We start from the raw sequence: 23,775 nt of genomic DNA on the forward strand, positions 1-23,775 counted from the left end.
GATGTTTATTAGTAACTATTGATTGTTTTTAACATGAGCAATTAGCTGCCATTAAGGGTGTTAAAAAAAAAAAAAACAACAAAACAAACACACCTGGGAAAAAGGAATACATCCAAGAAAGGAGAGTCCTACAAACTGAATTTACCTTCTTCTCCCTTCTGCACCTGCATGCTCTCTCCTCACCCTCCTGGCCCTCCAGCTGCTTAGCTTTTCCTAGCTGCTTAAAAATTTGAATTGCTGGTTTCTTTCTCTGCTGTTCATGAAGTTGAATAATGTTGAAACAAGCCTGGCATTTGAAAACCTGCATTTGAACCAACTGTGTGAAGGACTGCTGAAATCACTGCAGTTGATTCACCTTTTTTTGCCTCTCTGAGCACACTGCGATGGAGAAAAGTAAACAGAAAAAAGAGAGGAGAAGAGCATCTCAGGGGCCATTTATTCCTCAAATAGAGTGGAGAGAGACACAGCCCTTGGATGGTGTCCATGCATTATCCCCAGGCTGCATTTGGGCAGCCTCAGAGGGGCAGAGCAGCATCTGGTGTGGCTGTTCCCTGCTGGAATCCAAGCCATGGCAGAACAGACTCCTGCTCATCCCTTGGTCTGAGAGCTGCTGACAGCACTGGGCACCTCTGAGCCAGAGGAAGTTTAAAAAGGAAGGGTCTATATTTTTGTCCATCACTGATAATTGGTGCACTCTTCTTATGACAGTCTATCATTAGACAAGACACTCTTTATACAACAAAAGATCACAAAGAGCTAAAGCTTACAGAGGGAGGAATGAAAGTTATTGGGGTCAGATGGAAAAGCCATACAGAAAAACACTTTTTCAGGCTTTCATTAAGTTCATTATTTTCCCTTTTCTCCACATGGAAAGTTGTGATTAAAAACTACCATGACCACCACCACCTGCACTCAGTTCTTTCACTCTGCTGTTCATTCTCTGTATTTGGGTCTCCAGCTTATTCTGTGGAAATGCTGTTTTATTTATACTTTTAGATCACTTGAATTTCAACTTATCATAATTGCCTCTTAATATACCTTAACATGTACACATCTTCAGTGTGCCCACTTGAGCATTTCAGTAAAACAAACAAATAGCAAAAGGCGTGAGGATACTTCTTGAATAAAAATAACACTCTACCTTTGCCTGGTGTTTCCACACTTTGAAGAGAGCTCTGTGAAGATAAAATCAGAGGGAAAAAGTAATCAGTCACTTCGGAAAAGAGCAGGTAGAAGTTATAATGGTTGTAGGAGTAGCACTCATGGAAAATACAGTGAAAAGGAGAAAGGATTTAGATTTGACTTAATGTTATGGTGCCAAGACATGACTGGGATTCAGAGCTCCAGGCCCTGCTTCCTCTACCACCTCAGACAAACCACCTAAGACCTGACAGTATTTGGGCACATCAAAGTACTAAGAAGCACTTCTCAAATGTGCACTGAACAGGCTTCCCAGGGAAGTGGCCACAGCTCCAAGCCTGACAGAGTTCTGGAAGCATTTGGATAACTCCATAAGGCACATGGTGGGGTTCTTGGGATGTCCTGTGCAGGGACCGAAGTTGGACTTGGAGGATGCTTGTGGATCCCTTTCAACTCAGCATACTCCATGATTATATGAGTCTATGATCAGACTTGCATCGACCAAAACAACACAAAAATTAATAGCAAATCTTGACCAGAGAGACTGGAAGGTTAATTCTGCATTTCAGTATTGCCTGTGGCTTGCACTGCTTGAACCCACATCCCTGTAAGGTTTTCTGCCCTTTAAAGTCATTAATCGCTTAGCAGTGGGCTGAGAATGTTTTGTGTTAGTACACATGTATTCAGCATGATGCTTCTTAAAAATTATAATGTGTGCAGAGGTGGCAGAAGAAACACAATGCTGGATATACAATGTCCCTCTGGCACCCAGCTTGGAGCTGCCAGCATTTGTCTGGTGAAGATGAACAGAAGCAGTCAAATGCTTACTTGAGGGGAGAAAAGCAGCATCCAGACTGAGAATTATGTTTTCACAATCTTCATAATGCAGTGAGACAAATGGGAACAGAGAACTTTGTTCAATTCCCTCAAATTTTGGAAAGTAAACAACCTTTTGGCACAGCACTTATAATTTCAACGTAGTATAGCATGCTTAATATATAGTGGATTAGTGCCTGTTCTGGCAGGATTTGTTCTCCTAGGACTTTTTTGTGAGTTTCTGTAAGAAAGGAATGAGAAAAAAAAGAGGAGAGATGAAAAACATTAATTGTGCATCAGGCCCAGAACCTCCTCTGAATGGATTTGAAAATCCCAGGGTTAAGTTGGTTAGAGACCGAAAAAATCACACTTACAGAGAGATGCAATCAGTTATGGAGAAACCAGCACTGGTGCCAGTTGCTTTCATAATCTCTTAACCACAGTACAGGAATGCACAGTACTGGCAGTGAGGAGGCAGTAAGGAGGTAATAAGTACAATTTAATTAAAGGCAGGAGATTGAAAGTAAGTTTCTTAGGTTTTGTTTTTTGTTTTTAAAGCAGAATTAAATAGAAGCACATTAGATTTTTTATTCCAAGTAGGCAAGCACACATGTACAGACAGAAATAAACAAGCATATACAAACTGTGTAATTTACATTGGAAGAAGTAAGCAGTGGTTTCCCTGAGGCTTTGTGTGCACTTGTGCCAAATGGACATGTTAAAATATATTCCACACAAAACCACACCATATATCACACTGAAGCATCAGGAAACCCTGTGAAAAAGCAGTTAGAATGTTTTTCTGGTGCGTCTTCCTTAGCTGGGGAGTACTGCTGCAGTGCTTGAGATATAACAGGTAGCCTCAAAAATGTCACTTAATTTGTGGGGCAGTTTACCTGCTTATCTGAAAAAAGCCTGTCTTCCTCTGAACAAAATATTTTGGTACTGCATTGACAAACATAGTAGAAACAATTTAAGCAATATGGTAAAATACCGTAATATTGCAGCATTTCATATTTTTTTCAGTACCCAAAATTCACATAAGAAATGAGCTTACCATTCAATATGAGTTGAAATCAAAAAGGGGTTTGGGGGAGTTGGTACTCCATTGAATAACTGGCTGCTGAGTACTAATTTTCACTACGTGGGTTGTTACGGACAGGAAAGCTGGTCAATTGTCTTTGTATAAATATTGACAAATAGACATGCACTCTGATTTGTTATATTTATATTCTACATGTGAGGTAGTTTTATATAATGTGTAATGGCTATTTTCAAAAAATGGGACAGTGTTCAAGTTACAAAACATGCAGGAATATATTTTACTCCTTTAATGACATTTATAGTTCAGCTGCTGAGAAAGATGAAGCTTTTTATGGAATCAAAGCCAAATCTTTTCTAGATTGCTGAGGTCTATTGATTGTCCTAGAAGCTATTTCTCAAAGGAATAGAAAGCCAGCAGCAGCATTTGCTGGTGCAGAAATTGTTTTTTTTTCCCCTCCACTTGTTTGAAGTCAGTTGTTAGTCAGGTCTGCTCCAACACAGAGGGAGTCAGAAGGACAGGGGTGTCAGCAAAGGTCACAGGCAGCTTTTGCAGGAAGGCTTCAAGGGACAGACAACCAGCTCAACTAACCAAGCCTGAAAGGCAGCATTAAGAGAACAAAACCTCAGTAACTTAAAAACTTTAAAGCATGAGTGACAATCTAGTCAGTAGTCAAGAGATATGTGAAGCAGCTTCTTACTGAATATTAGGACAGAAAAATATTTAAGACTGTTCAATCAGGACACAATCTTTCTAACATTCAGAAGAGGCTGCTGAGGAGCAACATCATTTTGCTCATTCCAGAGGAGCAAAGAGTATCATTATCATCATGATCCCTTCTCAGCTGCAGCCCCTGGAGAGCACGGCCAGGACCTGCATTCTGCTGTGCTGGAGACTGCACACACAGGTAAGGAGGGCTGCTCCTTGCTCTGAAGGGCTCAAAATCTGAACAGGTAAAACAGGAAAAGGGAAGTGTATTACTCCCTCTATGTGAGGAAGAGTGTGGAAGTTGTTTTAGGAGAACCTGTAACCATTGGAGACAGCCTGTACAGTGGAGTTGGAAATTTTGGCATGCTGGAGAATGAGCAATAGCAAACAGGAAACATTTGGTGCAGAGGGTTTTTGTTTGTTTCTTTCTACAGCAAGATAGATCAGATCATAATTAAATTATTTGCCTATTAATAGCCACTTCATCTTGAAAATGAAATAAATATTTCCAGGACAATGACTCTGAAGAAGAGCAGAAGCAAACGTGAACATCCACAAAAAACCTAAGACTTGAAAAAGATGGCCTGTGCTCTTTGGGATTTATCCCATTATGTAATTCTGCATGGCATGTGGGGTTTTCTGGCTTAGGATGAGCCACACTAATAGGAACTGATTTATCTCTTTGACCACTGCACCTATTTCTCTGCTCAAATTCAAAGAGGATGGGGCTGAAAATGGACCAAGGGATATATAAGCCAATATAAGAGGCAGTTTACACATTAGGTTCAGAGGGCTGACCTGACCACTAAAAGAAAAAAATATACTAAATTTTTATTACCTCAAAAAAAAAAAAAAGTTTTTAACAAATTAGTCCCAATACATTTCTTCTGCTCTAATTCCTTTCTAAAAAAAAATGTTCTGTTACTTTCCTCTCTATCTTTTAACTGGACCCAGCTCTTTGTCTATCTCTTAAGAAAGATTCTGGATTGAGAAAATACTTGTCTCAAGGACAAGACACTGATCATCCTGACACCTCTTCAGAGAGTCTGGACTTTAACTAAAAAGTCACATGTATCCCTTGTTACTTCCTCTATAGCCTTCTCTACATTTGTCCTCTAATATCCAGTAAGAACTTTTCTTAAATTGATATTCTTATTTCTATTTGATTCCACATCATGCCAGATAAAATGTGTGCCAACACAGATTAATTTATGCAGGAATTTACCTCCAACAGTGACTTCTAATAACTGATGCCGAAGTAGATATTAAAAGATTTAGGATAATACACAGGCAAGATTTGCAGTGAAGCATGAACAAGTAGGGAAGCAAGAGAAGTCACTTAAGTGAATCAGCTGGTCAGGTCTGAGCAACAAACCAAAAACCCTAAAGCTACCATGGTTCTTCTAATCTTTGGTGTTCTTATATCACAAGCCATGAGAAAAAGCAAAACAAAACCAGCAATAAAGAGAAAGGATAAAAGTCTTGCAGGCAGGTAGTGGTCTAAATGCAAGCATCACATTCAGTCTGGCATAGATTTGCTGTGAGAAAGACTGACCATGAACGGACAGCAAAGAATTCCTCAAGAACTTTTTTCTTTTTTTTCTTTTTTTTCTTTTATTTTCTTTTTTTTTTTTTTTTTTTTGAAGAGGCAACTTCCTTAGGGTGTGAAAAAAAATTATGACTCACAGTTACACCACTGTAAATCCAAATGATGAATGTGATCAGGTCACAGTGACTTATCTAGGGTCATACCAAAGCAGCTGATGACCAAACTGAGAAGGGATACTGCCCTTCAAAGTCCCAGTTCACAGTTATACAGAAACCCCCGGAAAACCCATCACAGTGTTTTAAGAGCATTTCAGATAAAATCAGTACTGTACGATGCTGCTAGTCTTTTGCATAAATAGTAGGGTCATTTCAATCTGAAAAAAAATCACTATTTAAATGACAGTTTTGGAAGATTTTTTTAAACTTATTCACAGCTTGTACTAAGTATCTGAAAACCTAATACTCTGAAATCACGAGTTGGTAAATAGGTGATGTGGCAAAGAAGGAACAAGAAAGAGCTGGAGGAGAATATCAGTTCTAGTTAAACACGTGGCAAATCTTCTGTTGCTCTTCTGTCACATCACACATGGCCAAAATTCTTTTTTTTTACAGTACCTCTACCCAACACTTTTCAAAGGGAACACATGTAGTGGACAGTAAAATGGACTTGATCAATCAAAAAAATCAGTGATACCCATTCAAGTTCCAGTTTTAAAGAGAAAAATTGGACATGAACATGCATCTTTTACCTGTGTTTTCACCAAAGCACAGAGTTTCCTGACTGCATCAGTAATGTCTCTGGTTTCCACAAAACAGAGGACACTGCAGATGGCTTTAGCTGCTTCAATCACATTATCAACATTATTCTGTTTATAGGAAAGAAAAGGGGGAAAAATGAAACAGCAGACACATAACATTTACCAGAAATACCATAAACTTCATGGCAGTGTGGGTGTAGAAAACCCTACCCTTCCAAGCAAAATTCAACCACCATGGTTTAGTCTGGCTACACTGAAATCACCAGTATTTTCCTACGGATAGCATCGTTTCTGTTGAAGTCCAGTTACCTCCTACAAAATGTGTGCTGGTCAAAATTACAACAAATTTGGTATCAAAGACTGATTTTAAGGGAAAGCCTTGGTTTGTCTGAACTCCAGGAGTGTAAGAGCACTGTAAAGAAACTTCTGGGGGACCTGAAACCAAGTGATTCAGGAGCATTATGAGGTTTTGTGATTCTGTGAATTTATCCTCACTGTTGTCTCCCACCCATTTCTGTGAGAGCTGGAAAACAGCCACACTCCTCCTAAAAATAGATACTGTGTGGGAGGCTGCAGAATCTGACACCTGTGGATTGAGTACTTCTGCAACTAGCTTTCTGCTAAATTATATATTTAGCTAAAACTATAGAATCTTATATTTAAATATTAATATTTAAATATTGCAATATGAAAAAAAAATCAAGTTTAAAAACTTTGGAGAATTACAAAAAAAAAAAAAAAAAAAAAAGGATCCCCAAAAGAAGAAAACACAATCTTTAAATATCAAGTACTCTATATTCAGGACATAAATGAATAAATAAAAATCCATGGGCTTTCTGCAGGGTTATATCACTTCATTAAACCTTAAAACACATTCTCTGAATAAGCAGAAGCTCCCCTATAAATATTCTCCATGTTTCTGTACTGATAAATGTTCCTTTTAGTGCACTATAGCATGTCGATGTACCCATAAAACCATTTCTCTAAATCATGCATTTCACACCTGAAAAACTTAAAATTGTACCAAGATGAGCTTTTTGTTTTCAGGCTTAAGGTCTATGCACAGGTTGTACAGAGAAGGATAAAATCTGTCATTATTGCAAATAAATATAAAAATATATTTGGCTTACTAATTCCACATTACCTGGCTCAAGCAGAACTGAAGCAGGAATGAATGCCATGAAATATCCACAAATATCTGGTGGTCAGATCGTTTTAAACCTAAGTTGTTGGGGTTTTTATTTAATAATTAAGGACAGAAACACCTTTTCACACTGCAGGTTCTAGAGAGGAAAAGGCTCACTGTGAGCTCTTAAGAATTTTAGACTCTTCTTTGGGCTGAAGTTGATTGACTGCTCAGTGGTAATGCTTTGCTATGTGACACTGACAACTCTAAAACATTATAAACGCTTCTTGACTCTGAGTTGCTGAAGAAATAAGTGAGTATATGTGTATGTACATATATAAAAATACTATCTAGAGTTTCTAATTAATATTAAATATTATTCCAATTTTTGTTTGACTTAAATAAGTTTTAATGTAGCATTTTTCTTCTTCACAAGCAGAGATTTAGTACTAGAACAAGGAATTTTGTGCCTATAAATACAGTTACGCAGGATAATTTCTGAGCAGTAACAAGCAATAGACGGACAAAAGTAACCCTTGAGTAGAGAAACAATTCTCTGGATGGAGAAAAATGAAACAAAAACAAAAACCTAAACTCACCCACATTTTATATATTTTTGTACATACATATAAGTGCTATTCCATAAAGAGAATTGGTGTCTTGAGGAATGTATCCATTTCTGTTTAATATGCTGTCCTGTTTATAGATAAACTTTCAAAGTATTAATTTTTATAGAAGCTACTTTACCATACACTTAATTTTTATGGTAGCTACTTCTAAGGATCATACTGCAGATGAAGAGAAGTAAGCACATAAAATTGTGTAATATTGAATATTACACATGCTGACTTCTTCCACACTATTTCTCTGCTGGGATATTATCATGTACAGAGTTTTTTTTTTCATGTCTAGAAATATGACATTGATTTTGTCCCAAAGAAGGGGAGATGGAGATTCATTTCTTATAAAAAAATTATGTCTCCTGAAATTCCAAAAGAACTACAGTCAACAGCTTGTAATGTTTTCCCCCTTCTACATATTTAAATGCAGCAGAACCTTAGAAGAATATTTTGGTGTTTCAAAAATTTATATGACCAAAACCAAAGCTATTTCACTCTAGAACTTCTACACTCTATATAAAAAATTTACAAAGTTCTCTGTACAGTGTAACAGTCCATTTTCAATGGATTTCAAAATGAAGTGCATATAAAGTAGTCATCAGTGTAATCACAATTGGCTGCTTATTTGACAGCACATATTGTCTGAGAATTACATTTCAAAACGTACATTTCCACCCTAACAGCACCAATCCCACCTTTGTGCCAGACATCATTATTATCTTTTTAAGTTTTTGTTTTATAGAGGCATTATCGATCTCAAAATTAATTTTCCATATATTTACCATTATTACTAATTAGAGTAATAATGACAGTGGGCTTGTCCCATAAGTCAAAGGTACTAGTATCCCCATATCTATGGAAGAATAAATTTGCAAATAAGTAGAAACGTGCAAATTTGTATGGTTTTTTTTTTTTTCAGATGAGGATCTCCAGGTGTGTCTGGCTAAAACTGAATGCTTGAGGAACTTGCAGCTGAGTACAGAACTTCAGCACTTAAGTGTGACCTTAATTTACAATGTGTGAGTAGCATCCCAGTGTCCTAAATTCCAGAGTGTGCTGAGGGTGGATTGTGGCGAATTAGAGAGGAGTAACCACAATCCCAGTAATGGCAATAGCTTGGAAAAGTGACAGAATTACTCCTTGGCATAAGGGCCAGTTATAATGACCCCAATTTTAGACCTTCTTTAAGCAATCTACTCAGAAGTTAGAGAAAAGAAGTAAAGAAGGATCCAAAGATCAAATAAAGGGTTCTCATTTTTTGCTTTGCTTCCTACCTACTTGTGAATATTACTCATTACATTAGAGCTCCATTGGTTTTTTGAGTCACTAATTAAAGTAAATCATACTTCATGATTCTAGGTTTGAAAAATCTCAATACACTGATGCCTCTGAATGAAAATATCCATGATATGGGATACATCATTGACTTGCAATCCTGCTCTTTGAAGCAATTCAGATCAATTTTTGGTGAGTGTCCCTGAGTAGAAAAAATCCTATTAAAAAAAAATAAACCACAGAGGAATCTAGCTCTAGACACACACACATTTGTTGGATGGTATGAATATTTGAAAAATGTACTTCCTTCCCATTATAAAAAGTTAATGGTTTCAAGAAATTGCTTACTCAGTGTAAAAAATCTTTAGCAAAAACAAATTTAGGAATGCTTCATTGTAGGTCTGAGGAATATCTGTACAGCGTCAGTTGCAGAGGGTGGATTGCAAAGTCTCATTAATGTTGAGGTTATGGCTTTTTTTGAATTTAGAATCCTCTTACTTTAGGCCCTAAAATTTCAAGTGAATGTAAATAACTACCCTGGTGGGTATACTTCAGTAAAGAAATATACATGTGCATTTGAGCTTGGGGACTTAACTTTTCCAAATGGTTATGACTGCATCACATTTTATACATGAAACACTTCCCTTTGAGATGATGCTTACAGAGGAAAATTCAGCAAATACCTGCACAGTATCACACCCAGAGCTTTACTTTTGTAGCTGGGCACAGTTCAACAGCCTCTACATTTGTATTCTGCATTTTGAAAAAGCATCAAAGATTTGCACAAAATGTAAAATGTTTGTGCATATCTATATCTATATCTATATCTATATATCTATATCTATATCTATATCTATATCTATATCTATAATGTATTTATATATATTATATATTACTGGTATATATTTATGTTTTCATGCATGTGTCTGTATGTTTATGTGCATTTCTATATATGTGTGTATGTGTATAAAATTTGTATTTAAATGTATGTTTTCTGGCTATTCAAAATAGAAATACTACTGGATCAAGAATATCCAGGGAGATTAAAATCTGAACTTAAATGTAGGTGACAGAGTTCTGAAGGAAAATGTTCATTTTAGGTTGTAACATTTATTTCAAAGAAATCCATAATTTAGCATAATGAGTTATAACTCTGGAAGCGATGCACTGGAATATCTCCATGCTACATCAGTATTCTTTGATTTTTATAAATCTTTTGTTCTTTCCAGTTTTAAACCCTAGAAAATCAGTTATCATGCCAACTTGAAAGTCAGATCAAATCAGTTATCATGCCAGCTTGGAATTCAGATCAAATAAACATGTGGTTTGTCCCGAGGTATGACTCAATTTGTCCTGTTGACATTTGTCCTTAAAACATTGGACAGCAGAGAAGATTTCCTAAAACATTTTTCCTTCCACATGCAGCATTCAGCTGGCAGCCCACAATGCTCTAAAATAAAGCTCTTGGGAGTTTTGCTGACTAAACCCAATCCTTCAAACCACCACATGTTTGCATATATATATACTAAATATGTAAACATCAGGCTTGGGGGTTTGCAAAATCAGGGATAAATTTTGCAGATTCATATAATGCATTATACCTCTACTAATTCCAGGTATTACATTGCCATCCCAAACAAGTTTATGGGTTTGGGTTTAATTTACAAGTTCCTTGACACTTAGAAACAGTCACCTTTGATATTTTAAATCTGTAGCACTTTCTTCCTAACCTCAAAACAAGTTTTATTATGAGAATTTATATTCTTTCAAAGTCAGATTAAGCAGACTTAATTAAAAGTCCTCTTTAATTGCATCTAAAACAGATTAATAATTAGATACCTTTCATGTAGAAGTTAATGCTTTTCTGGTGTAACAAACTGAAAACAAATACCTCATTTTGCAGCAGATATTCCACTTGACCTCTGTAGTTCATAATAACGGAGACAAGGTTCTGCCTAGGAACCAGGAAAAAAAGGAAACAGCATCAAGTTAATAAGAATTAGATAAAGAGAACAGGTTTGGGATTGTTTTTTGTTTTTTGTTTGTTTGTTTTTTCCCACATTCTAGACACTTGAAATAATTAGACACTGATTTTATACTAGTATAAAATAAAGCCAAGTGTGTATGTAGACATTGTGTAACAGCCTGGGTGTCCTTGGGTTTTTTCGTAGTCATTTGCCACAAAGAATAGATGCAAAAAGTCTACTTACACATGAAGATACAAGTTTCCCAAGTTAAAGAACTCCAATAAGCGATTTGCTGTTTCAATATCCATTGAAATTCACTTCCCATTTATTTTACTCCATGGTTAAGCAAGTGCTTAAATATTACCTAAAAGAAGGATGGACTCAAGTACATGCTGCATTCTTACAGCTTAACCTGATGATCATAAAGGTCTTTTCCAATCTCTATGATTTTATGATCCAATGCCTTCCTTCTCAATCACTTCACAGACTTACGTTGCATAGAATCAGATAAAACATCTGCACAATATCTGGAAAATCATGATACTTCCAAAGTACAGGCTAAGTCACAATACAAAAGTATGTTATAAAACAGGGCAGCATTGCTACATAATCCATGAAACTTATTTTGCATGCAGTTCTCAAGTCTACATGCTCAAACTGTTTCAGCAGCTGCCTTTTCCATAGCATTTCCTAAACTGGGAATTTGTTTTACTTCTGCAGACAGCCATACACCACTCTATTGCTCTCTGCCTTAGTCATGCTGCAGAAGCTGCCACAAAATTTGTACAGGCAGATCGCTGAGTCTTACCAAAGCTTCACTAAATTGATTAAGATTATGAAGAGGAGCATGCACCTCTCTACACTGAACTCTTCAACTGATGCTTCAGCTGTAAATCTCACACTTTTAGAGCCACAGGCTCCAACAGATAACCAGATTCAGATTTTTGCTTTTAAGAAGCATTTGTGTAATTTTCTGTGTTTCAAGCACTGTGAAATTCTTGCTGTTTTTCATTTGTCAGCTGGAACAAAACAAAAGCAAGTGCCTGTGATTGCTAAGATAGCAATGACCTGGCTGTGACCTGCTGTCAGCCACCTCTGTAGGGTCAAATCATCAGGAAAGGACAGGAAAACCTTAATTCCCAGTTTTACACCTTTCCTAGCCCACTGATTAGTAAAAGGAACATGTTGTTACCTTAATGGCCATCACAGGTAGTTGGGGTTTGCTCAAGTTTATATGAAAAAGTGGAAAATGAAATTTAAATTACTTCTTTGTTGTTTGTTTTACTCTATCACTTTATTATTGCCTTTTAAATTCTACTATAATATACTACACTGATCTTTTATTAAGGTTCTTCTTCAAAGGCTTAGAAGAAATTTCCCCCCACTCTTCCATCACCATTGCAGGCTGGTAGCTGGAAGTCCCAAGAGTATTTTGATTTTTTCCAGAGTTTCAAAGCAAATCAACTATTTACAGAGAGACTGTATGTGCCCTCATGTATTTTAGTTGGCCTAACTGAGCAATCAGAATTTAGAATTGCAACTAGACCCCAAAATACGGTTCCATGGTATATGATTAGATTTTCATTATCTATATTGCATGGCAAGAAGAGGATCTCACTGCATTGAAATAACACACAGAACAGAAAAAAGTTAGGTGGCCTTCCCTGGAGATGGCAACTATTCACTTCCTCCTGCAGGTAGTTTAGCCTTTAGAGCTTTTTATTTCCAATCTGCACTGGCTTTATCTGGCCAGGCAGTTTGTGTGTGGAGCAGCTGCCTGGAAATTCCTCCTGTAATCCTGTTAAATCATAGCTAGTACAAGTTGTTGCTCTGCTTTGACCGAGTCTTCAGCCATAACAAATTTTTCACAGCTCGAAAATATATCAGAACATATGAGCTTGCCTTGTTGTCTTTTTCCATACAGGTGGGCATGTTTATTAGCATGGTTAGTCAAAATGCAGATTGCAGAATAATTTCCTAAATTACAATGCTGGTTCAAAAAATTAGCATATTTTCCATCAGTTTATTGTACCCTGGAGAATTTTCAGTTTAAAGTACAGTAATTTCACGAATACAAGCCGCACCAATTTGACCAAAGTTTGGTGGAAACCCGGAAGTGCGGCTAATATTCGAGGGCGGCTAATACATGAACAAAATTCTAAAATCTGCCAACACGGAAGTGAGAGCCCGCGGCAGCCCCAAGCCAAGCTGGAGCCCGGTCGGCCCCGGCTGAGGTGGGAAAGCCTGGCAGAGGCGGGGCCAGCAGTGCGGGGGGCGGGCGGCTGAGCCTGAGCCAGCAGGGCGGGGCAGGGGGGGCGGCAGAGCCCGGGCCAGCAGGGCGGGGGAGCCCGGGAGAACTGGGGCTAGCAGTGCAGGGGAGCATGGCAGAAGCAGGAAGGCCAGCGGGTGGGGCTGCCTGGCAGCGGGGGAAGCCCAGCAGAATCGGGGCCAGCAGCGTGGGAGAGCCCGGCGGTGCGGGGGCCTGCAGTGTCGGCCAGGGCGAGGAAACGCGGCGGCGGTGCAGACGGGAGGGGGCAGCCGGCGAGCCTGGCGGCGGCGGTGGCAGCCCTGCCGGCAGGGCGAGCAAACGCGGCAGCAAGGTGGTGCTGACGGGAGAGGGGGGCCAGTGAGCCCGGCGGCGGCTGCAGCACCACCCGGCCGGCCCCGTCGGCAACCATGAGCGGGCCGAGCCTTCCTGGCCCCGCCCCGAGCCAGTAAAGCCCGCTATGCCACGATCCTGTTACTAATTGGCCAATTTGTGAAAGCTGCGCACGGATTCTCGCGACGAACGAAAGTGCGGCTAATATTCGGGGTGCGGCTTATCTATTGACAAAGACAGCAACATTGTCGAGGCACCGGAAGTGCGGCTTATAATCTGTGCGGCTTGTATTCGTGAAACTACTGTAGCCATAATTTCACATCATTAATAGGAAACCCATCCAGCAAGTTATAATAATGATTGAAATACCTCTACTAACACTATCCTGAGTCTTTGTCCACCAGATAACTAATAATACCTATATCTTATCACAGACATATTTGATACTTGTGGATCATTATAGCTGTGCATAAATATGGCAAGCCTAACCAACCCATGAACATTTAGTACTGCTTTGATGTCAAGGAGATTTTTTCAGCTTTTAGCAAGTCAATATGGCACAAGAGTTTTGAAAAGTTTTTGGAAAAAAAAAAAAAGAGTTTGAAAAGACAAGAGAGTCTTGCTTAGCTCCTGTCCTGCAGACATCCTCTGTACTCTGTGCTAAATTTCATACACTTGTCATCTATAAAATACAAATACATGTAAAATGCATTTCTTCTACTGATCTCTTTATAGCAAGGACCAGAATTTTGGAAATTTGGGCCATGCTCCTAGAAAGCCAGATGGGTCCTCAGTAAGCACCAGGCTCCCACCTCAAATGAGTCTGTTCTCCTCCATCTCCTCCATCTGCTAAATGACAGGTGTGTCATCTAAGTTTATTATTATTGGCAAAGTACTTTATAACACAGGGGTGAAAGACATGGCAAAAAGTGTCAACAGCTTTTTTATGTAAAAGTGGAATTTATCTAAATGGCATATAATTAAAGGTGAATAAGGAATCTATCTCATTAAGTGTTTGTCCATCACAGGTTGGCTTTACAATCAGCTTCACTTTGACTGCCAAGTTAAAGGCTCGGCATTGTTAGCCTGAACATTAAAAAAAAAAAAAAAAAAAAAAAAAAAAAAAAAAGTTTAAAAATCGCTGAACTGTGAAAATATAGTCCTAATGAAGAGCAAGCCTATTATTTTTACAGTATTTAATCTCAAAAATTCTCTAACAGCATTGCACACATGAAAACCATGACACCTTCAATCATGGGAATCTTTGGGAAATACGAACATTTTAATGAAAACTTCAGTAATATGAAAAGGAGATAATTGAGAAAAACTACCCAGATCCAAAAAATATTGATTTTTTGCTAAGCAACAACTATGGTATGAAAATAAAAAGTCAGAAATATTGAAACAATTGTCTTTCTCTTTGGTATCATCCCCAGTGGTTCTTAGAATTGCTCTTTGATGCAAGGAGACTTCCTACAAATAAAAACAATTACAATCATACATACTGCTGAACACCAGCTTACCAAACCAATCTCCAGGCACAAATGTCTTCTAAGAGCTCATTCACACAGAACCTTCTTTGGTCATCCCCACACTGTGGAAGAGAGGTGTACAGTGACATATATTATTCTGATAAAGGAGAGTGTACATTGGAGAGATTGACACGGTATTTTCCAAAGCCAGGATCTTCACTGCAGCTTTCAAGGCGCAGCATCTGCCTGCTCTATTGGCTTTTTTTCTGATCATGATAGACTTGCTGTCACTCCTGCCTGGGTGCAGAACCTCTCCTTTCTTTTCCAGTGCCCTGTCACAAGCATGCTCTGGAGCTTGGGAAAAGCTCTGTCTGTGACTTGTTCCACCTCAAAAACTGCTCCTGCTCTTTGCCATTATCAGTAACCCTTGCTATTTTTCAGTCATGTGTTCTCTACAGCTGCTCACTAGATGTAAGTACAGGAACAAAGCACAAATGCGCCCCAGGACATTTCACTGCAGTTCAGCAATAATATATGCATTCTCAGAAAAGCAAATAATCTCTCTTCCATTATTACTGCAGGTTGCTCTGTAAAAGGGTTGGTGGAGTATCTTTCCTTCAGGGATGCTGGAGGAAAGGGGAAGAAAAGAAGGCTACTCACCGTTCTAGCCAAGCTTGGCTTCAAGTCACCAGTGTGGTGCAGGCAGAGCTGGATGCAGGTGCTGGCCTTGCGAAGAATTTCATGGCTTCCCAAGGTACAGTTGCTGCATTTTGGGGGAAAATAACAAATAAATGGTTATCTTTGCTTGCCACTTCCTTCTTTTTTCCTTGCAACCTCTCCTAAAAACACCAGTAGTTTAAATTGCAAGTGCAAAGAAGACTGAATAATATAAAACCTGTTCTTGGCACCTACTTCTGTGGAAATTGATGGGGTTGGTGCTGGCATGTTTTCTAGTAAAACAAATAATAATTTCTTAGTTGTATCATTGACCATTAAATTCTGAAACAGACCAACAAGGACACAGAGAAGCAAAATCCTTGACAAACTGCACGTGTTCCCAAACCTTGAGATTATTTCTGCATATTCTTTAAACCCAAACAGTTCTGGTTATGAATGCACCACTGCAGAATGACTTGTATTGTCTGACACCCAACTCAAAAGTCACACAAATCAAGACAGGTGACTCTTGATTCTCAAAGAACTCAAAGTTTTCATTTTGTGCAGCTCACACAGGGGTGGCAGAAGCTGAAGTAATCTTTTCCTTTTTCAAATCATGTGTCAGCTAAGTTCAGAGTCACTCAGCTGGCGTGGATCCTACAAACTAAGCTGCTGGTCAAAGATGATCCAGATGATTTGCCTCTTTCAATTTACCACTCTTGGCAATCTTTCCTAACTTAGAACACTGCCTTGGTTTGTCACTCTTAAAATTACTTGGACCAAAAATAATTTCATTTTTCCCCTTCACATCTTGTTTTAAAGAGATGAAATATTTAAAAAAAAATTTCAAGGTTGAGGCAAACATCTCTACATTTGAAAAAGTCTTTTGGGATTAATGGAAAAACAACAATGGTTTTCACAAAGGTAAATTCATCACCAACACAAGTTAGTATGCATCATCAGTTGTAACTTAGGTGTGTGTTCATTTAGATTCAGGAGCCTTTGTTGAGCCATCAGCCGCAAAAGCACAAAAAGAGATATTCCATATTTATACAGTTTTACAGTATGGCAAGTTGTTTCAGAACTCCCTGGGCCATGAAGAAAAGATGTTATTTTTTTTTTGGCGTGTCAAGGGTCATGAAAAACTCAGAATTTAAATGTAAACTGTATTTCTACCTAAAAGGGCTTTTGATGGAATATCTGAATAAAAATGGCTGGATTTAGTTAAAAAAAAACAAAACAAAACAAAACAACTAAAGAAACCCCAAACCCAGAATGCTCATCTATGAATAAATCATGGAAAGTATGATTTAGATGAGACTCATCTCTCATATGGCAGCAGAAGTTTTCAGCATAAATGAATGGGTAAACTTAAATGTAACTGCCATTCAGCACAATTACAGGGAATTTATACATCTTGTAAATGTCCTGCACTCACACTACACTGTAGCTGAGTGCAGTACAGACTCTCCACTGAGGTTACAAAAGTTGTAAATGTATACATAGGATTTTTGTTTTTAACAAAGATATTAAACATCACAAGGGACAAAACCATTTCCATCTGAGAAAAATACCTAAAACAAGGATCACTTTTGCAAGTGCCACCACGGAGTTACAAAATTTTTTGATTTCAAGAGCAGAAAGTACAGATGTAAGAGTGGGAGAAGTGAACACCAACAGAGCGAAATCCCTGTAATGGTGAAAAGCATCTCCCTGTTCCAGCTAAACCCTTCTCAAATCCCTTTTCAAAGTCCAAGTATAATTTCTCCATGCTTCCAGGCAAAACAAGCTACACCAAGAGAAACTTAATTTTGTTATTACAACTGCTTTTACATGAGTGGTTTGTGTTATTTTCTGCTGTGTCAAGCAGATACTATCCATCAGCCAAGTCTTTATTGACACAGCAATGCTGCCTGAAACCCTGCAAGCAGAAGTGGCCATGCAGTTGGCTTCATGAATGGTTTTAATTTGCACAAATACAAAGAGAAAAGTTTTGACAGCTATTGTTACACAAGTGACTAGACAAAATGGATTAATGCCTCAACAAAATAATGTGGAAAGCTGGTCTAGATGAAAAGTGCACTACAAGAAATAGAAGTGTAGCTTTGTCACACATTGACAAACTACATTTTAGCTGTACCCCAGGCAGATTGCTACTGTACCAGTACAACTAAGATAAAAGTAATGTATCCCCTTTGGAGGATAACATGATTATTAGTAACTGGTTTACAGCACTCTGAGCTCTGTATAGGAAACAAAAACGAAAGTTGTACAACCTTGTTAGCTCAACATTTTCCCCTTTTTCTTTTATGTTGCTGAAATTATATGGAGAACACAGCTCTGATGAGAATGCCATGAAGAGAAATGCAGTCTTTGTCTGTAGGAGACAGGGTAATGACAGGTCCAAGTGACTTGCCTGTGGTCTCTAAAATATCTAAATATGAGACCAAATATCGAAATACAAGAAAGGGAAAATCCCCATTACTTGAGACTCCCTCACTGCTTGCTTCCCCACAGCAAGGTTCTCTGATGTGCTATAAGGTCCAAATCTTAATGCAGTTCAATCACGCTATTTTTTTAAGTAACTCAGCTAGTAGCATCTCTGAATGAGAAATTTAATCTGCAGAGACAAGAGAAAATTAAGTTTATTTTTCACACAGAACATATTCATCCAAAAGTGTTTGCTTCTTATGATTTCAATCTGCATGATTATGTCTTTGTCAGTCTATAATTAATAGCTTAAACTTCACTTTGAGTGAAAACCAATTTTTATTTAGGTTTCAATTCACAGAGAACAGAATTAGTAAGACAAAAAAAAGTCATCAATAAGGTCACAGGCAAGCATATTAGAAGAAAAGATAAGCATTTAGATTTTTCAATTCCATTCCCCTGCTCACTGTGGTGGCTAAACTGCAAGGCAATAAGGTAGGAAATTATACCATGTGAGAGTGTGGATGGAACTTTAAATACTCTGACATCTTAGAATAAAAGGAAGTTTAGAAATAAAGCTTATAAGTATTTTTGTGCTATGTTCCTTTGTTGATCTACATTACTGCAACCTATTGCTAGTACACACATCAATGAAATAATAAAGATTTTTTAAAAATGTCTATATTCTTATATATATTCATATGTTTTGTTTTATTAGGCATTTCAGGATGACCTTAGCCTGTGGCCTGTTTTTCTGAAAATGAAGGATTGAGTCACTGCTGACACATGAGAAGGGTTGGTTTTGGCTAGCTGCTGTCATTAAGAACCGGGAGTTATTTGACACAAGGTGTTTAATTGCAATGCAATTTACTTTTATATAATATTTTCCATGAAAGGCATCATAAAATCATATTTAGGGGTATCCATTTTAAATCCAAGGAAAGGTAGGAAAGTGTGAGAGCAAGATTTAAAGGTGGATCTAGGTTTGTTTGATGGGATGAAAAAGAAAGCCTGCAAGGTTGCAGCAAGGTCGGGTTTCCCACAGTAAATGGCAACAGTGAACTTGAAGACCAGAAAACAAAAGATATTCCAAATCAGAATTCTACAGATGGCTCTATTAATTACAGACTGACCTGCAATCTATATGCTATCTTCTGATATCTTTAAACTGTGGATATTGGAAATCTGACGTAGTTATGAGTCAGGCAGAATGTGAGCCCAAGTATCTCTGCAATGGTGAAATCTGCAGGTGTGAGTGTAATGGTCATTAGCACAGAGGTATTTTTTCCTCCTCGTCTCATTCAAAGCTAAATGGATTCTAAAAATCATCAAGTCTTCCAGGTGCTTCTGCAGGAGGTGGAGTGCAGTGCTCATTAATACAAGGCAATATAACAGTAAATGAAAGCTTTTGACAAACCTTGACAGAGCTGTGTGCTTCACTAAAACGCTCTGTTCTGAGAGCAATTCATCAAATCATTTTTTGGGCTTCACTTGAGGGTTTTTTTCCTGGATTACAGGCAGCAGGAGCAGCAGAGTGTTTATTCCCTTTGCTGTCTTAGAACTTGGGGAACTTCTACTGGAACTCATCCGTGAACGGACTCCAAACACTTTTCTGGGGAAGAACTGTGCACGAAGTGCATCACATCACTCTGTTAGCAGCACTGGGAGGAAACCAATTTGCACTTGAAGATAGCCCACACACAGGAAAAAATTCACCCTGAGGCAGCTCCTCAGGCCTTGTTAACGCACCCAAGGGATCCTTAGGGTCTGGGGTTTTGAATTTCTGATCCAGGGCTCCGCTGAGGAGGCAGAAGAAAGGAAGCAGAATTTAACAGCACAATATAGAATTACAAGCTGCTGAAGTTAGAAATGCAGCTCAGTTCTTCCTGAATGACAGTGACAGAGTAAAGTAAGAAAGCTAAGAACATTATTGACCTTGTTTCACTGCTAATGAGACGTGCAGAGATTGTACAAGTGCAGGAATTTAAAGTGTCTGCTCTTGATGCATTCTCCCCAGCAATGAAAACAAAACTCTTCAGGACATACTGCACTGAGCTCACTCACAATACAATGGTTCACTATTTCCATTTTTTAGCAATTTCTTTGAAATCAGAAGAGCATCTTGAAAAAATATAAAAATAAAAATAATAATAATAAAAAAATCCCTGGTCTTGTTCTGTAACCAACAGATCTATGTATGACCTGGTTCTCTCCTTGGTGCTTCAGGTGTTCTAATGATTAGCACAGCACTTTGCTGTTTCAGCTCCTGCTTTACCAAGACTGGAATGAGAGAACAGTGGGCTTAGAAATGTTGAAGAGGCAATCCTGGCATTACAGTTGCCAGCTGTAACTCACTGTGAACATCTGAACTTTTGGCCTATGTGCCTGGATAAGGGTAGAAGCACTCAAGACGGGTACAGAGCAAAGCTATCTTACACAGTGTGACATTTGTTCTCACAAACACTGTACTTTGATTAATCAAACTGACCTGTTCTAGGCTCCTTCAGGTAATTTTTACACTTTACTGTAAATATGACTGCTTCTAAAATCTTCCCTTCCAATTATAGATGTCTACTGTTTTACCTAACACGTTTTACACCTCAAACAGATGAGCTGTGATTCCTGCAGTGCCAGCTTAACGTGGTACCACAGAGCACTGCCAACCCTTCTGCTGAGAGCTGGTGTCCACAAAGCCCAGCTGACAAGTGCCTGCACTTCAGCTGCTTCAACACAGTCTGCTGCTTTGGCTGACACCTGAATTTCAGCTGCCTCAGGGCAAAAAAACAACTAGCTGAGTTCAGTGGTGCTTACCTGGATTAATGTGAACTAGAGCATTTATTTCCCTACTTGTCAACTATGTGCATTCAGAAAGATCTGCTTGTATGTTTAATGTGTTTTTAACTTGCATTCAGCACCACAGTGCTGACTTCATTTGTTTTGCTACTACTGCAACTGGATATGAAGAAAAATCTTTCAGCTGCATAATTCTGTTTCTCCTCTCTTTGGTAATTTCCCCCTTTGCGGCTTTGCTTATAATGATGCCTCAGGTTTTAGCTTTTATATTTTTCAGAATCTCTGCTGCTCAGGGTGTAACTCTGAAACTTCATGTTAGGTGTTACTAAGTTCTCTTCACAGCGTGATTGGACAAAACAATTCCTTCCCAGCTGGAGAATCAAGGACAACTAGTACCCAAAAAGCAGAAACAACAGTGAGGGAAAGGGGGTAAAAGCCAGGGGCTGAGACTTCATAGCCTGGGGCTGTGGTTGGATAATCGACCCCAATGTGTAGATGAAACAAAACTTACAAAAGTGTAAAAACTCGTGACCAGGATCCACCTTGGATTTGATTTGGGTGTAGCCAAGCTCTTGCACTGCCCAAGGTGGATCCTTTCAGTAAATTCCTGTTTTATTCCTATTACTCTGTCTGGTCTCTCTTCCAGGTCAGCCTTCCTAGGCAACATAACTCCCCTACGAGACAGTGGAAGGAGCATCATCCTTGTGTCACAGATGAGAAACAGAAGGACAGAGGAGTCAAACAATTAACAGCTGCACAAAGCTTCCATAAAGGAGGATTTGAATCTTTGCACACCATCCTCTCTGCAGAGCACAGGCACCACTTGTTCAGAACTTTCAGGAACTACACATGGAGTGTTTGGAGCCTGACACCCTTGCTCTCCCCGTGGCTCTGTTTACATGGCTCCTGGCTTAATGAGGTACTTACTTTTGTAAGAATTCATCAGCCCCATAAACACTCAGCAGCCATTCCTCCCGGGCTGGGTATTGATTTGCGACACGGAGGATCTCCACAATTAAGTCGTGAGTGATACAGCCAGCTGTAAATAAAGATAGCAAGGAAAATTAATAGTAGCTTGCTAAAGAATTGCAGGCTACATACTTGAACAAAGAAAATAAGGTTTTTGGGATTTTTTCTGTTACTCCTTAAACTGCTGCAGTCTAGCTCCATCATGAGGAATTAGATCAAGGCACACTTGGTTTTAATTTTTTTTTTTTTTAATTTTGCTTTGAATATTCTTCCTGACACGGAACCTATGTCCATTTAGAGGAAATGAACAATTTGTTGGGCAGCTGGAATGAAGAAAAGATGAGCAAGATTCCCAGGAGGAAAGAAACAGACAAATGGCATTCTTTTTGATTTTTTTTTTGTTTTTCTGATTAATATTTTGGTACATTTCCAATGGTGCAAAAGTTGACTCTGTAGACATGACACAAAAAGGCTCCAGAATGTTACTTGGCATTGTTTCTGCTATGCACACCCTTTTAGCCATAACGAAGAAGTAAATCATTACTCTAATGTTTTATTATATAATACATGTGTAGCCAGATAATAGTATAAAAAAATATATACATAATCCCTATAAATTAGGAAGTTCTATGTCATTTTGTACAACCTGCTGTTCAGAAACACTTCAGCATTTTGAGAATTTTCTCCAGTTCTACTTCTGTTTTTTTAGCCATTTTCTAATATTTGCCAAACGCTTCTTCTCTGTCCATTTTCGAAGAATTGATCAAAAATGGTAAAGAATAGGTGAATAACCTAGAAACTTGTCTGATAAATTTGGTGTTACATTGAAGGGGATGGGAAAGCTTCAGGGAATAGCTGCCATTTCTAGCGGAGAGGGTTATAACAGAAACAAAAGTGAAATAAAACAGAGTAGGTTACCGTAGCTTGCTTTTTGCTTTGGTTGGTTTTCCCCAGGGACAAAAAAATGCCTGAATGGGTTCAAAAACTCTTTCTGAAAATGTTCCTTTTCTTGGAAAAACTGGGGGTTATTTTTGCTCAAATAGACACTTCAATTGCACATTTTTCTACTGGTTTTACCAGTTTAAATCATTTAGCCTTCTGAGATCTCACCATTTCAAGGAACTCTGCTGGTTTGACATGTAAACTACAGTCCTTGTTGGCTGAATTTATACAGTCCAGAAAATGAAGAGCGACACAAAATCTTGCATTAAAATTGTAACATGCACTTTTTTCAGGTCACTCATTGCAAAAAGCCCAAAACTTGCCAGTACCACTCATTTCCACTCTGTAGGTCCATCTTCCTTTCCTTACTCTGCCAAAATTCTTGCCTAACTGAACAATACTTTACATTAGATGGGGAAAAAAAGAGTACTTCTTCCTTCTACTTCAACCTTACTGCTTACCTAGTCTAACCAAATTTAGGATCATTAGTTCTCAGCCTGTTACAGTCAAATAATTCATTGAAAACTAAAGAAACTATTCATGAAAAAAGAAAAAGACAAAAAAAATCTATGACTTAATAAAGCAGCACAGGAAGAGAGCAGGAAATAAGATTTAATTTCTTTTATTTTTGCATGTTGCAGAAATAAAAATGACTAGAGCTGGAATTAAAGATTCTCCCATTAATCACAGATACAGGATGCACAGGAGCAGTGGCAGCTGCTCATAGTCATTAATGACAGAATCATCTAGGTTGGGAAGAACCTCTTTCCCTGCAAAGCTGGGTCAACATTGAATTCAGACCACCTTGTTCAGGATTTTGTCTTGTAAGACCTTAAAAATCTCCAATCCTGGAGACTCCACAAACTTCATAGGCAAACTCTTCCAATTCTTAATTATTCTCCTTTATTCTTCC

At 38.3% G+C, this 23,775-nt stretch overlaps 1 protein-coding gene across 1 annotated transcript in view; it reads right to left on the bottom strand.

Moving 5' to 3' along the window:
* The window catches only part of PIK3C2G (phosphatidylinositol-4-phosphate 3-kinase catalytic subunit type 2 gamma), a 172,038-nt gene that overhangs the window by 139,563 nt on the left and 8,700 nt on the right, over window positions 1-23,775 (bottom strand). The window contains exons 4-9 of the mRNA XM_042779210.1: window positions 21,879-21,990; window positions 15,648-15,834; window positions 15,123-15,193; window positions 10,919-10,988; window positions 6,004-6,120; window positions 1,142-1,175 (exon numbers count right to left, since the gene is read on the bottom strand). Of these exons, the coding sequence (XP_042635144.1) occupies window positions 1,142-1,175; window positions 6,004-6,120; window positions 10,919-10,988; window positions 15,123-15,193; window positions 15,648-15,834; window positions 21,879-21,990 (591 nt within the window). The remainder of the gene's footprint in view (window positions 1-1,141; window positions 1,176-6,003; window positions 6,121-10,918; window positions 10,989-15,122; window positions 15,194-15,647; window positions 15,835-21,878; window positions 21,991-23,775) is intronic.

The sequence above is a fragment of the Catharus ustulatus genome, chromosome 4 (assembly GCF_009819885.2).
Source record: "Catharus ustulatus isolate bCatUst1 chromosome 4, bCatUst1.pri.v2, whole genome shotgun sequence".
Lineage (NCBI taxonomy): Eukaryota > Metazoa > Chordata > Aves > Passeriformes > Turdidae > Catharus > Catharus ustulatus.